At 43.4% G+C, this 14,777-nt stretch overlaps 1 protein-coding gene across 1 annotated transcript in view; it reads right to left on the minus strand.

Annotated features, from left to right (window-relative positions):
* Nucleotides 1–793: 793 nt before the first annotated feature.
* LOC143809434 (uncharacterized) overlaps nucleotides 794–14,777 on the minus strand; it is a 44,143-nt gene continuing 30,159 nt past the window's right edge. Inside the window, exons 2-5 of the mRNA XM_077292504.1 lie at nucleotides 1,875–1,952; nucleotides 1,639–1,782; nucleotides 1,473–1,553; nucleotides 794–1,069 (exon numbers count right to left, since the gene is read on the minus strand). Coding sequence (XP_077148619.1) covers nucleotides 980–1,069; nucleotides 1,473–1,553; nucleotides 1,639–1,782; nucleotides 1,875–1,943 — 384 coding nt within the window. The 5' untranslated portion in view covers nucleotides 1,944–1,952 and the 3' untranslated portion in view covers nucleotides 794–979. The remainder of the gene's footprint in view (nucleotides 1,070–1,472; nucleotides 1,554–1,638; nucleotides 1,783–1,874; nucleotides 1,953–14,777) is intronic.

The raw sequence follows: 14,777 nt of genomic DNA on the forward strand, positions 1-14,777 counted from the left end.
TAGCCCAGACCTGGCGAGACCCAGCAACTATGAAGAGTGGTGACGGTAGTAACAATACTGCTCTTCAGTCGCCGAGATCAGCGCAAGACCAAGAATATCTGAAGAGCGGTGACGTTACTGATGTCACCGCTCTTCAGAGTCACCGGGTCTCGTGCTGCGCAGCGGAACCAAAAGTGGCTGTAGGCAAAATTTATGGAGCATCAGAATGAGGTTCCACAGCCTTTGGTCATCTCAATCCCTTCATTATCTACGAAATCCAGTTATGTAGGTAAAGTAGCGGCTTTTCTTGGTGCTGCAACTAAAAGCAATAAATAGGACCGAGCTGTAATGCTGCCTGTGCTATGTTGGAGAAGACTTCTTTGAATGCCCCAAAAAAACCTAGAGGAACATGAGTCGTAATGACTACTTTGGGAACACATTGACCAAAGTCAAGCTTTTGTAGTAATGATAGATGATTCAGTTAATTGGGAAAGACAAATATATTTTGAGGAATTTGGAGGAAGAGAAAAATAAAAAGGAAGAAGATCATGGATGTAGACACACTAGAGAAACACATTATAGGTCCTCTGGAATGGAAATAAGCTTTAGGCACCACCAATAATAATATTTAGAAGATTGGTCTTCGCAACAGAAAATTTTATTTTAGTATTTCCGAAAAACAAACATTCAAATAAATCCATTTCAAAGCAATAAATAATATCAATATAATATGCAAATATGCAATAAATATATAAAATAGAAATAGAATATCTAGAAAATATAGATGGATCTAAGGAAGTTCAAGAGAAGCTTCTTCTGTATGGACTTTGACACATGGAGAATGACTCTTTCTCCTTCCAATGTTTGATGGTGGTCATTAAATTACAGGATGAAGATAATGGATTTTGTGATGTTCAGGGAAGATGGACCATGACTTCAAATTCGGAAATTGAAGAGCATCTTCTAAACTTGTGGATATTCTTTTAAACTTCTTTTTAAGTTACTGCCCATGAACCCAACACCCAACGTCCTCCACCAGTATTGGGATGAGGCCGAGTAACATGGCATCCTGAAGACATTGTGGAGATGCCTACAAAATAATTTAAAAAGTTTTTATTATGCAAATTGAAGTCATGAAAATTCTCCTAATCTTCATATCACACCAACTCCATGATGAGAAGTTCTCTTATCGTCATTAGAACATACAGTATTTTTAACCCAATTTATATGGGAAAATATTTGTATTAGTGATCATCAATATGTGCAACCTAATGGCAATTACAGACAAGCAGTTACGCTGGTGCCTCTTATCTACTCCACTAAAAGTAGAAAACCACCTGACTCTCAACGAGTTCCATGCTACCTCCTCCATCAATCAATTGGCTTCTAGCTCTTCTTGGAAACCCATATCTTCTGGATTTGATATTGCCCGAGTGCATAAATCTTATCATAATAAAAATGGAACATCCACATTTCTCATGCAGGACACTTACCAAGTCCTTAAAGTGCTGGAGATGGTGCAGCCAAGGCTTCAGCTCCTCGGACGGAGTCTCACTGATTCCTGTTGACTCTTTCTGCTGGACAGAAAAGGACGATGATAAGTGATGGATGATAAGTCTCATACATACACTCTAGGAAGAATTGGACATTGGAGCTTACACAAATCATGAGATCATCTCTCAGTTTATGGAAGATCATGAGGGACTGGGATCCGACATCTGTAGCACCAGACGTGGACTTGCTTTGCAGGACATCAAGTGTTTGTGACACTCGTTCCAAGATCAAGATGAGACGATCACTGGGCTGTGGAGAAAATTAGAGGGTCACATGGTTATTTCTTGGGTCTCTGGTGGAGTTGGGGGTCAGTAATAGGAACGAGACCACTATGTACTTACCATTAGGTCACATACAGATGGCTTGTGTCTCATCATATTTCTGTAGCATTTGATGGCACTGGTGGACATGTCCTTCTCCTGTGGACAGATAGAGAAGTATTTGTTGTAGCTTTTAAGCACCTAACGTATATTATATGTTCAGTGAAAGAGACGTCATCCAGAATATCTACTGTATAGTCTATTATCCAGAGGGAGTGAATGTCAGGAACCGACATTCAATGCTTCAAGTCATCAGTCAATGGATGCGGCTGTTACGAGAGCCACCACATAATACATAGTGGAGAAGATCCATTGATCGATTCCTTATTTTTTTTCCACCTGTACATCCATGATTTGACTCCTCTCTATATAACATAACCTCTCTCCTTACATGTTCATTCTGCAGTTGTCGGATCACCCTGATATCAGCGGATGATACTGATTGATATCTAGACACTGGGCAGCGTCTCTGGTGTGGAAGTCCAGTCACTGCCACAACTACAACACTGATGACCACCAGTCTGACGTCCATGGCTGGAGAATTGGTGTCGATTTGGAGTCTTTCTTCTCTTCCTATAAACCTGGGTATAAGAATTTAATACATAAAACCCAATTATTATCCATCATGTAAATGTCCTCAGCGCTGATATTCTGTATGTACACCCAGTAGAAGATGCTCACCTGCCCGGTCGTCTTTCTCTCTGCAGCTCGTAGCTCTGTCTCATGTCTTCCCATGTTTCGTCTTTTATATCTCAATCTCCAGAAAAGAAAATTCTTCATTTTCAGGATGTGCAGATATCTTCTATGTACGTCCAGAATACAGGTGACAGCAGACAAGTGACAGCAGCCATGGGAACCTACCGCTTTCTGTTTCCCTACTGTACAGGTGAGAAGAAGACGTCACGTCGCTGGGAGGAGACTCGTACAGGTGACAGGAGGAATCCCTGCGATAAACAGAGATGTATCCAGGGTCCACCATCACTCAGTCACTACCTCCATATTGTATGTGATATCTGTATGTAACCAGGATCCCCCGTCACATGGAGTAACTACATCCATCGAATCCATCCCATTCCAACACATCTGATTTTTCAGATGAAGCGCTGATTCTGTTGTGTGTAACGTGTGTATCATCATGGGATTTTCTCACTATTTTTGCAGATTGTTCTGCTGGACAACTGTGCTGCCTTTATTATCCCCCTCCCCACATCTGCAGTAGCGTTATAAGAAAGCTTGCCAGAACCTGAAAGCCGATCACTCTGTTATTCTTTTCTTCTCGGTAACCAGTTATTCCAGCAATCCAACTTCTGACACGAAATGCAACTTCTAGTCCAACTTCTAGTGCCGTCTATTAGAGATGGCTACCCTAAGGGTATGTGCAGACGATCAGTAAACGCTGCGGGATGGACGCTGTATACTTGTGCAGCGTCCAACCCGCAGTGTCCAGATGTTAAAGCATAGTGGATGGGATATTCAGAAATCCTAAGTCCACTCTGCGTCCACAGACGCCTGCCGCTTACCCGCAGAGACGGGAGTCTCTCCAGACCACAGAATGTCAATTTCTCTTGAGGAGACGCGAGCATCCGCAAGATACATTTCACCTGTATGCAATGTACTGGACACGGTGAATCCGCATAGGTCAGTGATCACATGGAGAATCACCTGCGTTAAATAGCTGGCATTGAACATGAGCTGTGTCCAAAGCGCTGCCAGTTCCTGATAGTCTGCACATACCCTGAAAGTCATTGAGGCTGCAACAAGCCTTGTGCCACAACGAATGGTATTGCCTAAACCAGAACCCGGGTCACTTGGCATGGCCACACAAGGCCCATTCATACAAAGAATTACACACTACAAACAATAGGTGGAAAAAATGGCCGTGTTATTTATTTTTGAGTTACTTAAAATTTCCATCAAATACATATTGATCTTAAAATTTAACTTCTTAGAATAAACCATAAGTTTTAACCATTATAATCACCAATCCACCCCTAAGGGCGATTTTCCTCACAAATAAAATTAACACGACAGGGTAAATACTGAACAAAAGGGAGGGAGGGCGGGATCTTCAGTTTCTTCAAATTCACCGACGTCTGAGGTGAAATTCAAATTCCAGGGCTTTTTATATCTCTGAAAAAAACGCCAAAGCCCGTTCTGACCAATAGGAAGCTCTTGTTTGAGCGCCAATATCCAACTAAAACCAGATTAAACTGCTTCTGGCGAGATAACGCCAAAGCTTACCTCAAATACCACAAATGATCAACCACAATATTAAATTGATCCATACTTTTTCCTCAGGGCCTGTGAGGCCATGAGACCCCCCCTATAATTCTGATATTATTGACGGGGGAGGGCTAACATGGCCACACAAGGCCCATTCATACAAAGAATTACACGCTACAAACAATAGGTGGAAAAAATGGCCGTGTTATTTATTTTTGAGTTACTTAAAATTTCCATCAAATACATATTGATCTTAAAATTTAACTTCTTAGAATAAACCATAAGTTTTAACCATTATAATCACCAATCCACCCCTAAGGGCGATTTTCCACACGCCAGGGTTCAAAGAAGCCTGGCCCTTCCACTAGCGCACAGCCATCTTTCCACTATCGTTTGAAAATTTAAGTTGAGAATATCTAATCCTATTTCCGACAGGTGAACCAAATCACGCCTGTAAAGGCCCGGCAAAAAACCTTCCAGGTCTTCATGCCTGAAAGAAAAGCCGTTAAGCAAGGGAAGGAATTTTGACATAGCTCGGTTGACCCTCTTACGAATCTTCTCTATAAATGAAAGTTCAACGCTATTCCATAGCAACCTCGGAATGATCTCCGAAAAAACAAAAGATGAGCACGGAGAAAACTGCTTGAAAAATACAAAATCTGATCTAAGCAGAGCTAATAATTCCAATGTTTTGGTTTTCCCGAGATCATTTCCTCCTAGATGAAAGATTACTAAGTCCGGAGAAGGAAACCTAGAAAAACATTTTTTAAACTCCGCTGGAAGATTATACCAGGACATTCCTCTTACGCTGTGCCAAAAAATTTGAACGATATCGTGGCTAAAAGAAAGGTTCTCAGAATAACAACGTAGCCTAGCTCTCTTCTGAGCCCAGAACACATATGAGTGTCCCACGATCCATGCAATCTTGGAACCTGAAAATAAAATCAAACTTAGTTATCATATAAATCGTGTCTCACATACAGCTTGAATCTACCCGATTCCCATCTTCCCAGCCGCATAATCTGAGAATCCTGTAAGCCAGCTCTAGCCGCTTCTGTTGCTGCTCCTATTCGAAAAGAGTGAGAGGTAAATCTTAAATGATCCTTGTTTAATACCTGCAAACACTTCTTTAATACTGCATTAAACTGAAAAATGGTTGCAGGGCTGCCGTCCGAATGCACAAACAAAGGTCCTGTTATAATAGGCCTAACACTCAACCATTTTTTAATATTTATAACTGGGCAAAATTCTTTATCCGGCAAGGCATCAAGTTTCATCCTGAAACCTCTGCCTGATTGATCTGTTTTGGATCTCCTTATAAACAGAAATAAGTGAGAATCCGAGACAGAAACATCGGAAACCATTAAACCCGATATGGTATCTTTCTTAGCTGATACCAATTCCCCTACTCTTAACGCTCCAAAAAACGCTAAAGAAAATGCTGCAGAAAAAAACGATGCCTCAACTGTATCACTACAAAAGCTTCGAAGGGCTATACAAAGATTCCTTAAAAGCGGGAGTGAAATCGGGCGCCTAGTATCTGGCTTAAAATTGGATCGTTTAAACCCTTTCAAAAACTGTTTGACAGGGAACAAACTTGTCAACGGAGCTTTACCAAACAATTTCAAAAAGAAAGACACCCCCGCCAAGGATTTTGCAACCGCCGAGTAAGACAGCCCTTTTTTACAAAGAAATTCGGCAAATCTTAAACCGGAAATAGGGCTGGAAAGGCTATAATCAAAATTGTTCAAACCGCAAAAATTAATCCATTGCTGCCATGCGGCTGAATAATCAGCCCATGATCTTGGAGATAAAGAACTTTCAATAAAATGTGGAATTAGTTCAAAATTACGTCCCAAAGCTCCTGTGGGTAAGGCGTTGGATCCATATCTGCCGAAGGCACCTGTTGGTGAAAAATTTCCCATTGTTGGTAGCACAGAAAATCCGAGATAGATTCTAGCCTATTCCTACCCAATTTGGCTTTCAGCCAAATATTCAATTTAAGGCATAACAGTACTAATTGTCTCAAAATTTTCATAGCCCAGAGATTTTTTGAAGTAAGTGTGTTAATCCCGAGTAAAACACCTTTGTTGTTTGACAAAATTATGATCCTATTATCTCTCATTAGGTGTCCCCACAGATAAAGACCCGAAAAATAGAAAAAAGTTCCAAAACCATAGTATTACCAGTCAAATTGTTATGAACCCAAAAATCGGGCCATCTGTGAGACACCCAATGAGGGGAAAACAGGATACCAAAACCCATAACAGGATCGCAAGAAAACTCAAAATTGAGGGAATCGGCCAGAACAAAATTAGATTGCCAACAGGATTTGCCGTTGTAACCTGCTATAAATGCACGCCAAATCCTGGCATCTTCTCTCAAATCTGAAGAAACTCTGATATGTGAATTAGGAGAAGAAACTCCTACGGTGGAGTTGTAAAGACGTCTAGAGAAAATTCTTCCCATCGGGATTACACGTAGAGCGAAGTTCAATAGGCCCAGTAAGGACTGCATGTCTTTAAGAGTTACCTTCTTACTGGCCAAAATTTATCCAGAGAATTCAGCAATTTTTTAATCTTATCCTCTGGAAGTCTACATTCCATTTCAACCGAATCAAGTGTGATACCCAAGAAATCGATCACAGTCGTAGGTAGGCAGGTCTTGTCATGTGCTAACGGAACCCCAAATTTATCGCACATGGCAATGAAACAATTCAATGTATCCAGACAAGCATTGGATGAAGCAGGTCCGACAAATAAAAAATCATCCAGGTAGTGAAGAATTCCAGCATCCTGCAGGCTGTGCTCAACTACCCAGTGGAGAAAAGAAGAAAAACTCTCAAAATAATAGCAGGAAAGGGAAAAACCCATGGGTAAACACATATCAAAGAAAAACTGGTTATCAAAATGAAAACCCAGGGAATTGAAACCTGACGGGTGTACAGGAAGCAACCGAAATGCAGACTTAATATCGGATTTAGCCATCAGAGAGAACCTACCAAATTTTTTAAGAAGATCAACCGCGGAGTCAAACGAAGAATAAGAAACCGAGCATAGGGATTTATCCACTTCATCATTCAATGAAGAACCGGAAGGGTAAGATAAATGATGAATCATGCGGAAACTCCCCGACTCTTTCTTTGGAACGATCCCCAGGGGAGAAATCCGAAAATTCGCAAATGGGGGAGAAGAGAAGGGGCCCGCTATTCTACCTAAGCTTAATTCTTCTAAAATCTTTTTCTTAGCTACCTCACGTTGCAAATAGAGAGATGCTAGATTTTTTACCACCACACAACCCTGGCCTCTAAATTGAGGGACTTCAAATCCGTAACAAAAGCCATTGAATAATAAATTACTGGTCGTTTGGTTTGGGTAGATGTTTAGCCACCATAGCATTTCTGAGAGTCTCACTGGGGTCTGCGCTCTTTGAAATTGTATCCCTGGAAGTTGTTTGAGGTGTCTGTTTCCGGAAGCACTTGGCACTAGGGTGCTGGTTCCCACAAAAGGAGCACTCATGCCGAAATCTGCATGAGTTGCCCCATTTGCATGTGGAATCATTAAATGCAAAACAGACCCCTTTTTTCTGAAAACTAGAGCTTGGTTGCCTATTGGGATATTGTCTTTGTGGAAGCATCAGGTTAATCCACAAACCTACGTCTTTTACACCCCAGGAAATATTGGGATGTACTGCTAATTTTTGTCTCAACGCCTCGTCGTAGTGGAGCCAAGCAAGGCCTCCAAAATTACGAAAGGCCTCCAGAATAATGTCTATATGCTGAAACAGCTTGCTACATAAATTGGGAGACTTTTCCCCTAAAATAGCTGCATAAATACAGAATGCCTGTAGCCAATTGTTGAAAGACTTCAATGGGCCCCGCTTTGGGTCATCTTCAGGTTTTGTGTCCTTGTCGGACCTAAATGAATGCTCTTTCCGAGGGAGTAATGAAAATAAATCGACATAATTATTATTCCAGATGAGCTCTTTAACCGCAGAGCTCAGATGGAATCCAAGAGGTGTAACTTCACATGTCAGAGCCTCCTTGTAAGTGTTCTGAATTACTGGGAAGACTTCAAGGTTAGTGGATGGAAAAGTATTAGAGGGACTATTAAGGGAATCCCCCAAAGACTCTGCCAACACGCTCTTAAGGTACCGTCACACTAGGCGATATCGCCAGCGATCCGTGACGTTGCAGCGACCTGGATAGCGATATCGCTGTATTTGACACGCAGCAGCGATCTGGATCCCGCTGTGAAATTGCTGGTCGCTGCTAGAAGGTCTGCACTTTATTTGGTCGCTAGGTCGCCGTGTATCGCCGTGTTTGACAGCAAAAGCAAGGATACCAGCGATATTTTACACTGGTAACCAGGGTAAACATCGGGTTACTAAGCGCAGGGCCGCGCTTAGTAACCCGATGTTTACCCTGGTTACCAGCGTAAAAGTTAAAAAAACAAACAGCACATACTCACCAGCGCGTCCCCCAGCCTCTGCTTCCTGACACTGACTGAGCGCCGGCCCTAAACTGAAAGTGAAAGCACAGCGGTGACGTCACCGCTGTGCTGTTAGGGCCGGAGCTCAGTCAGTGTCAGGAAGCAGAGGCTGGGGGACGCGCTGGTGAGTATGTACTGTTTGTTTTTTTAACTTTTACGCTGGTAACCAGGGTAAACATCGGGTTACTAAGCGCGGCCCTGCGCTTAGCAACCCGATGCTTACCCTGGTTACCCGGGGACCTCGGCATCGTTGGTCGCTGGAGAGCGGTCTGTGTGACAGCTCTCCAGCGACCAAACAGCGACGCTGCAGCGATCGGCATCGCTGTCGCTATCGCTGCAGCGTCGCTTAATGTGACGGTACCTTTAATCATATCCCTAAGCTGATTAGGATGCACAGACAGGGGCACAATGTTTATCTCACCCCTTCTGGACGATCCTGTTCTCTCCATCTGATCCTCTGAGCAGCCCGCGCTCAAGCCTTGGACAGAAGGCGAGCGCAGCTGAGATTCTTCTGGAGCTGTATAAACATGTTCTTCCTCTGAGTCTTCGGGTTGAATGTTGCATGCTGTTGTAGCCTGCTTCATGAGGGGAGCAGGGGCTGTCAGCGCCGCTGACATCCGGCGAGATGATGCCGCTGCAGCGCTTTTTTGGGGCGGGGACCTCCTGGGGCCTTGCTGTGATGGCGCCGCCTTATGCTGGCGCTGCGAGTCTTGCACCGGACTCCGGGATTTGCTGGCGGCCGGGCGGCGTGACCTCCTACGTACATCCGGTGCGCGGCCACTGTGACATAAAGACGGAAGGGGCGGCGATAAGCACCTCTGTGGCGTCTTCCTTCTGGAGCGTCTAGCTGGAGTTACCGCCGCGCTCGCTTCAAGGACCGGCGGCTGTGGGCTCGGTGACGGGACAATTGGGCTGCCGCTCTGAGGTGCAGGTAACGGGTTTGAGGCTAAACAGCTTTTCAGCCATTCTAAGCCGTCTTCTTTACCGGCTCTTGACAGAAGTTGCTGTAAAAGGTCTTCCATGCTGTATCTTCAGTTTCTTCAAATTCACCGACGTCTGAGGTGAAATTCAAATTCCAGGGCTTTTTATATCTCTGAAAAAACCGCCAAAGCCCGTTCTGACCAATAGGAAGCTCTTGTTTGAGCGCCAATATCCAACTAAAACCAGATTAAACTGCTTCTGGCGAGATAACGCCAAAGCTTACCTCAAATACCACAAATGATCAACCACAATATTAAATTGATCCATACTTTTTCCTCAGGGCCTGTGAGGCCATGAGACCCCCCCTATAATTCTGATATTATTGACGGGGGAGGGCTAACATTATAATAGACTTAGGCTTCTTTCACACTAGCGTCGGGCTCGGCCCGTCGCCGTGCGTCGGGCCGAGGTCCCCGACGCTAGCGTTGTCCCCGCCGCACAACGGGGGCAGCGGATGCATTTTTCCTGCGCATCCGCTGCCCCATTGTGAGGTGCGGGGAAGTGCGTGGAGGTGGGGGCGGAGTTCCGGCCGCGCATGCGCGGTCGGAAAAAGCGGACCGTCGGGAGCAAAAAACATGTAACGTTTTTTGCTCCCGATGGTCCGCAACAGCACGGCACAACCGTCGCAGGACGGTTGCGACGTGTGTCATTACGTCGCAAATGCGTCGCTAATGTTAGTCAATGCTGAAAAAACGCATCCTGCAAGCACTTTTGCAGGATGCGTTTTTTCGGCAAAACGACGCATTTGCGACGTAATGCAGTTAACGCTAGTGTGAAAGTAGCCTTACACATTCATTTCTGTACATATGACAATGCAGCAGTGTTATTATTATCTATTATCGTAGAGTACAATGATTGATAACACCTCTATATACAGTAGATAACACAGGATCTATCATTCACAATAGGTGATGTCACAGCTCACCTCCTCCTCCTGTACAATGACTGATAACACCTCTATATACAGTAGATATCACAGGATCCACCATTTACAATAGGTGATGTCACAGCTCACCTCCTTCTCCTGTGCAATGACTGATAACACCTCTATATACAGTAGATAACACAGGATCCACCATTCACAATAGGTGATGTCACAGCTCACCTCCTCCTCCTGTACAATGACTGATAACACCTCTATATACAGTAGATAACACAGGATCCACCATTCACAATAGGTGATATCACAGCTCACCTCCTCCTCCTCCTGTACAATGACTGATAACACCTCTATATACAGTAGATAACACAGGATCCACCATTTACAACAGGTGATGTCACAGCTTACCTCCTCCTGTGCAATGACTGATAACACCTCTATATATAGTAGATAACACAGGATCCACCATTCACAATAGGTAATGTACACAGCTCACCTCCTCCTCCTGTACAATGACTGATAACACCTCTATATACAGTAGATAACACAGGATCTACCAGTCACAATAGGTGATGTCACAGCTCACCTCCTCCTCCTGTACAATGACTGACAACACCTCTATATACAGTAGATAACACAGGATACACCATTCACAATAGGTGATGTCACAGCTCACCTCCTCCTCCTGTACAATGACTGACAACACCTCTATATACAGTAGATAACACAGGATACACCATTCACAATAGGTGATGTCACAGCTCACCTCCTCCTCCTGTACAATGACTGATAACATCTCTATATACACTAGATAACACAGGATCCACCATTCACAATAGGTGATGTCACAGCTCACCTCCTCCTCCTGTACAATGACTGATAACACCCATATATACAGTACATAACACAGGATACACCATTCACAATAGGTGATATCACAGCTCACCTCCTCCTCCTGTACAATGACTGATAAAATCTCTATATACAGTAGATAACACAGGACCCACCATTCACAATAGGTGATGTCACAGCTCACCTCCTCCTGTACAATGACTGATAACATCTCTATATACAGTAGATAACACAGGATCCACCATTCACAATAGGTGATGTCACAGCTCACCTCCTCCTCCTGTACAATGACTGATAACATCTCTATATACAGTAGATAACACAGGATCCACCATTCACAATAGGTGATGTCACAGCTCACCTCCTCCTCCTGTACAATGGCTGATAACATCTCTATATACAGTAGATAACACAGGATCCACCATTCACAATAGGTGATGTCACAGCTCACCTCCTCCTCCTGTACAATGACTGATAACACCTCTATATACAGTAGATAACACAGGATCCACCATTCACAATAGGTGATGTCACAGCTCACCTCCTCCTCCTGTACAATGACTGACAACACCTCTATATACAGTAGATAACACAGGATCCACCATTCACAATAGGTGATGTCACAGCTCACCTCCTCCTCCTGTACAATGACTGATAACAACTTTATATACAGTAGATAACACAGGATCCACCATTCACAATAGGTGATGTCACAGCTCACCTCCTCCTCCTGTACAATGACTGATAACACCTCTATATACAGTAGATAACACAGGATCCACCATTCACAATAGGTGATGTCACAGCTCACCTCCTCCTGTACAATGACTGATAACATCTCTATATACAGTAGATAACACAGGATCCACCATTCACAATAGGTGATGTCACAGCTCACCTCCTCCTGTACAATGACTGATAAGACCTCTATATACAGTAGATAACACAGGATCCACCATTCACAATAGGTGATGTCACAGCTCACCTCCTCCTCCTGTACAATGACTGATAACACCTCTATATACAGTAGATAACACAGGATCCACTATTCACAATAGGTGATGTCACAGCTCACCTCCTCCTCCTCTACAATGACTGATATCATCTCTATATGCAGTAGATAACACAGGATCCACCATTCACAATAGGTGATGTTACAGCTCACCTCCTCCTCCTGTACAATGACTGATAACACCTCTATATACAGTAGATAACACAGGATCCACCATTCACAATAGGTGATGTCACAGCTCATCTCCTCCTCCTGTACAATGACTGATAACACCTCTATATACAGTAGATAACACAGGATCCACCATTCACAATAGGTGATGTCACAGCTCATCTCCTCCTCCTGTACAATGACTGATACCTCTATATACAGTAGATAACACAGGATCCACCATTCACAATAGGTGATGTCACAGCTCACCTCCTTCTCCTGTATAATGACTGATACCTCTATATACAGTAGATAACACAGGATCCACCATTCACAATAGGTGATGTCACAGCTCACCTCCTTCTCCTGTATAATGACTGATAACATCTCTATATACAGTAGATAACACAGGATCCACCATTCACAATAGTTGATGTCACAGCTCACCTCCTCCTCCTGTACAATGACTGATAACATCTCTATATACAGTAGATAACACAGGATCCACCATTCACAATAGTTGATGTCACAGATCACCTCCTCCTCCTGTACAATGACTGATAACATCTCTATATACAGTAGATAACACAGGATCCACCATTCACAATAGGTGATGTCACAGCTCACCTCCTCCTCCTGTACAATGACTGACAACACCTCTATATACAGTAGATAACACAGGATACACCATTCAAAATAGGTGATGTCACAGCTCACCTCCTCCTCCTGTACAATGACTGATAACACCTCTATATACAGTAGATAACACAGGATCCACCATTCACAATAGTTGATGTCACAGCTCACCTCCTCCTCCTGTACAATGACTGATAACATCTCTATATGCAGTAGATAACACAGGATCCACCATTCACAATAGGTGATGTTACAGCTCACCTCCTCCTCCTGTACAATGACTGATAACACCTCTATATACAGTAGATAACACAGGATCCACCATTCACAATAGGTGATGTCACAGCTCATCTCCTCCTCCTGTGCAATGACTGATAACACCTCTATATACAGTAGATAACACAGGATCCACCATTCACAATAGGTGATGTCACAGCTCATCTCCTCCTCCTGTACAATGACTGATACCTCTATATACAGTAGATAACACAGGATCCACCATTCACAATAGTTGATGTCACAGCTCACCTCCTCCTCCTGTACAATGACTGATAACATCTCTATATGCAGTAGATAACACAGGATCCACCATTCACAATAGGTGATGTTACAGCTCACCTCCTCCTCCTGTACAATGACTGATAACACCTCTATATACAGTAGATAACACAGGATCCACCATTCACAATAGGTGATGTCACAGCTCATCTCCTCCTCCTGTGCAATGACTGATAACACCTCTATATACAGTAGATAACACAGGATCCACCATTCACAATAGGTGATGTCACAGCTCATCTCCTCCTCCTGTACAATGACTGATACCTCTATATACAGTAGATAACACAGGATCCACCATTCACAATAGGTGATGTCACAGCTCACCTCCTTCTCCTGTATAATGACTGACAACACCTCTATATACAGTAGATAACACAGGATCCACCATTCACAATAGGTGATGTCACAGCTCACCTCCTCCTATACAATGACTGATAACACCTCTATATACAGTAGTAACACAGGATCCACCATTCACAATAGATGATGTCACAGCTCACCTCCTCCTGTACAATGACTGATAACATCTCTATATACAGTAGATAACACAGGATCCACCATTCACAATAGTTGATGTCACAGCTCACCTCCTCCTCCTGTACAATGACTGATAACATCTCTATATACAGTAGATAACACAGGATCCACCATTCACAATAGTTGATGTCACAGATCACCTCCTCCTCCTGTACAATGACTGATAACATCTCTATATACAGTAGAAAACACAGGATCCACCATTCACAATAGGTGATGTCACAGCTCACCTCCTCCTCCTGTACAATGACTGACAACACCTCTATATACAGTATATAACACAGGATACACCATTCAAAATAGGTGATGTCACAGCTCACCTCCTCCTCCTGTACAATGACTGATAACACCTCTATATACAGTAGATAACACAGGATACACCATTCACAATAGTTGATGTCACAGCTCACCTCCTCCTCCTGTACAATGACTGATAACATCTCTATATGCAGTAGATAACACAGGATCCACCATTCACAATAGGTGATGTTACAGCTCACCTCCTCCTCCTGTACAATGACTGATAACACCTCTATATACAGTAGATAACACAGGATCCACCATTCACAATAGGTGATGTCACAGCTCATCTCCTCCTCCTG

The sequence above is a fragment of the Ranitomeya variabilis genome, chromosome 2 (assembly GCF_051348905.1).
Source record: "Ranitomeya variabilis isolate aRanVar5 chromosome 2, aRanVar5.hap1, whole genome shotgun sequence".
Lineage (NCBI taxonomy): Eukaryota > Metazoa > Chordata > Amphibia > Anura > Dendrobatidae > Ranitomeya > Ranitomeya variabilis.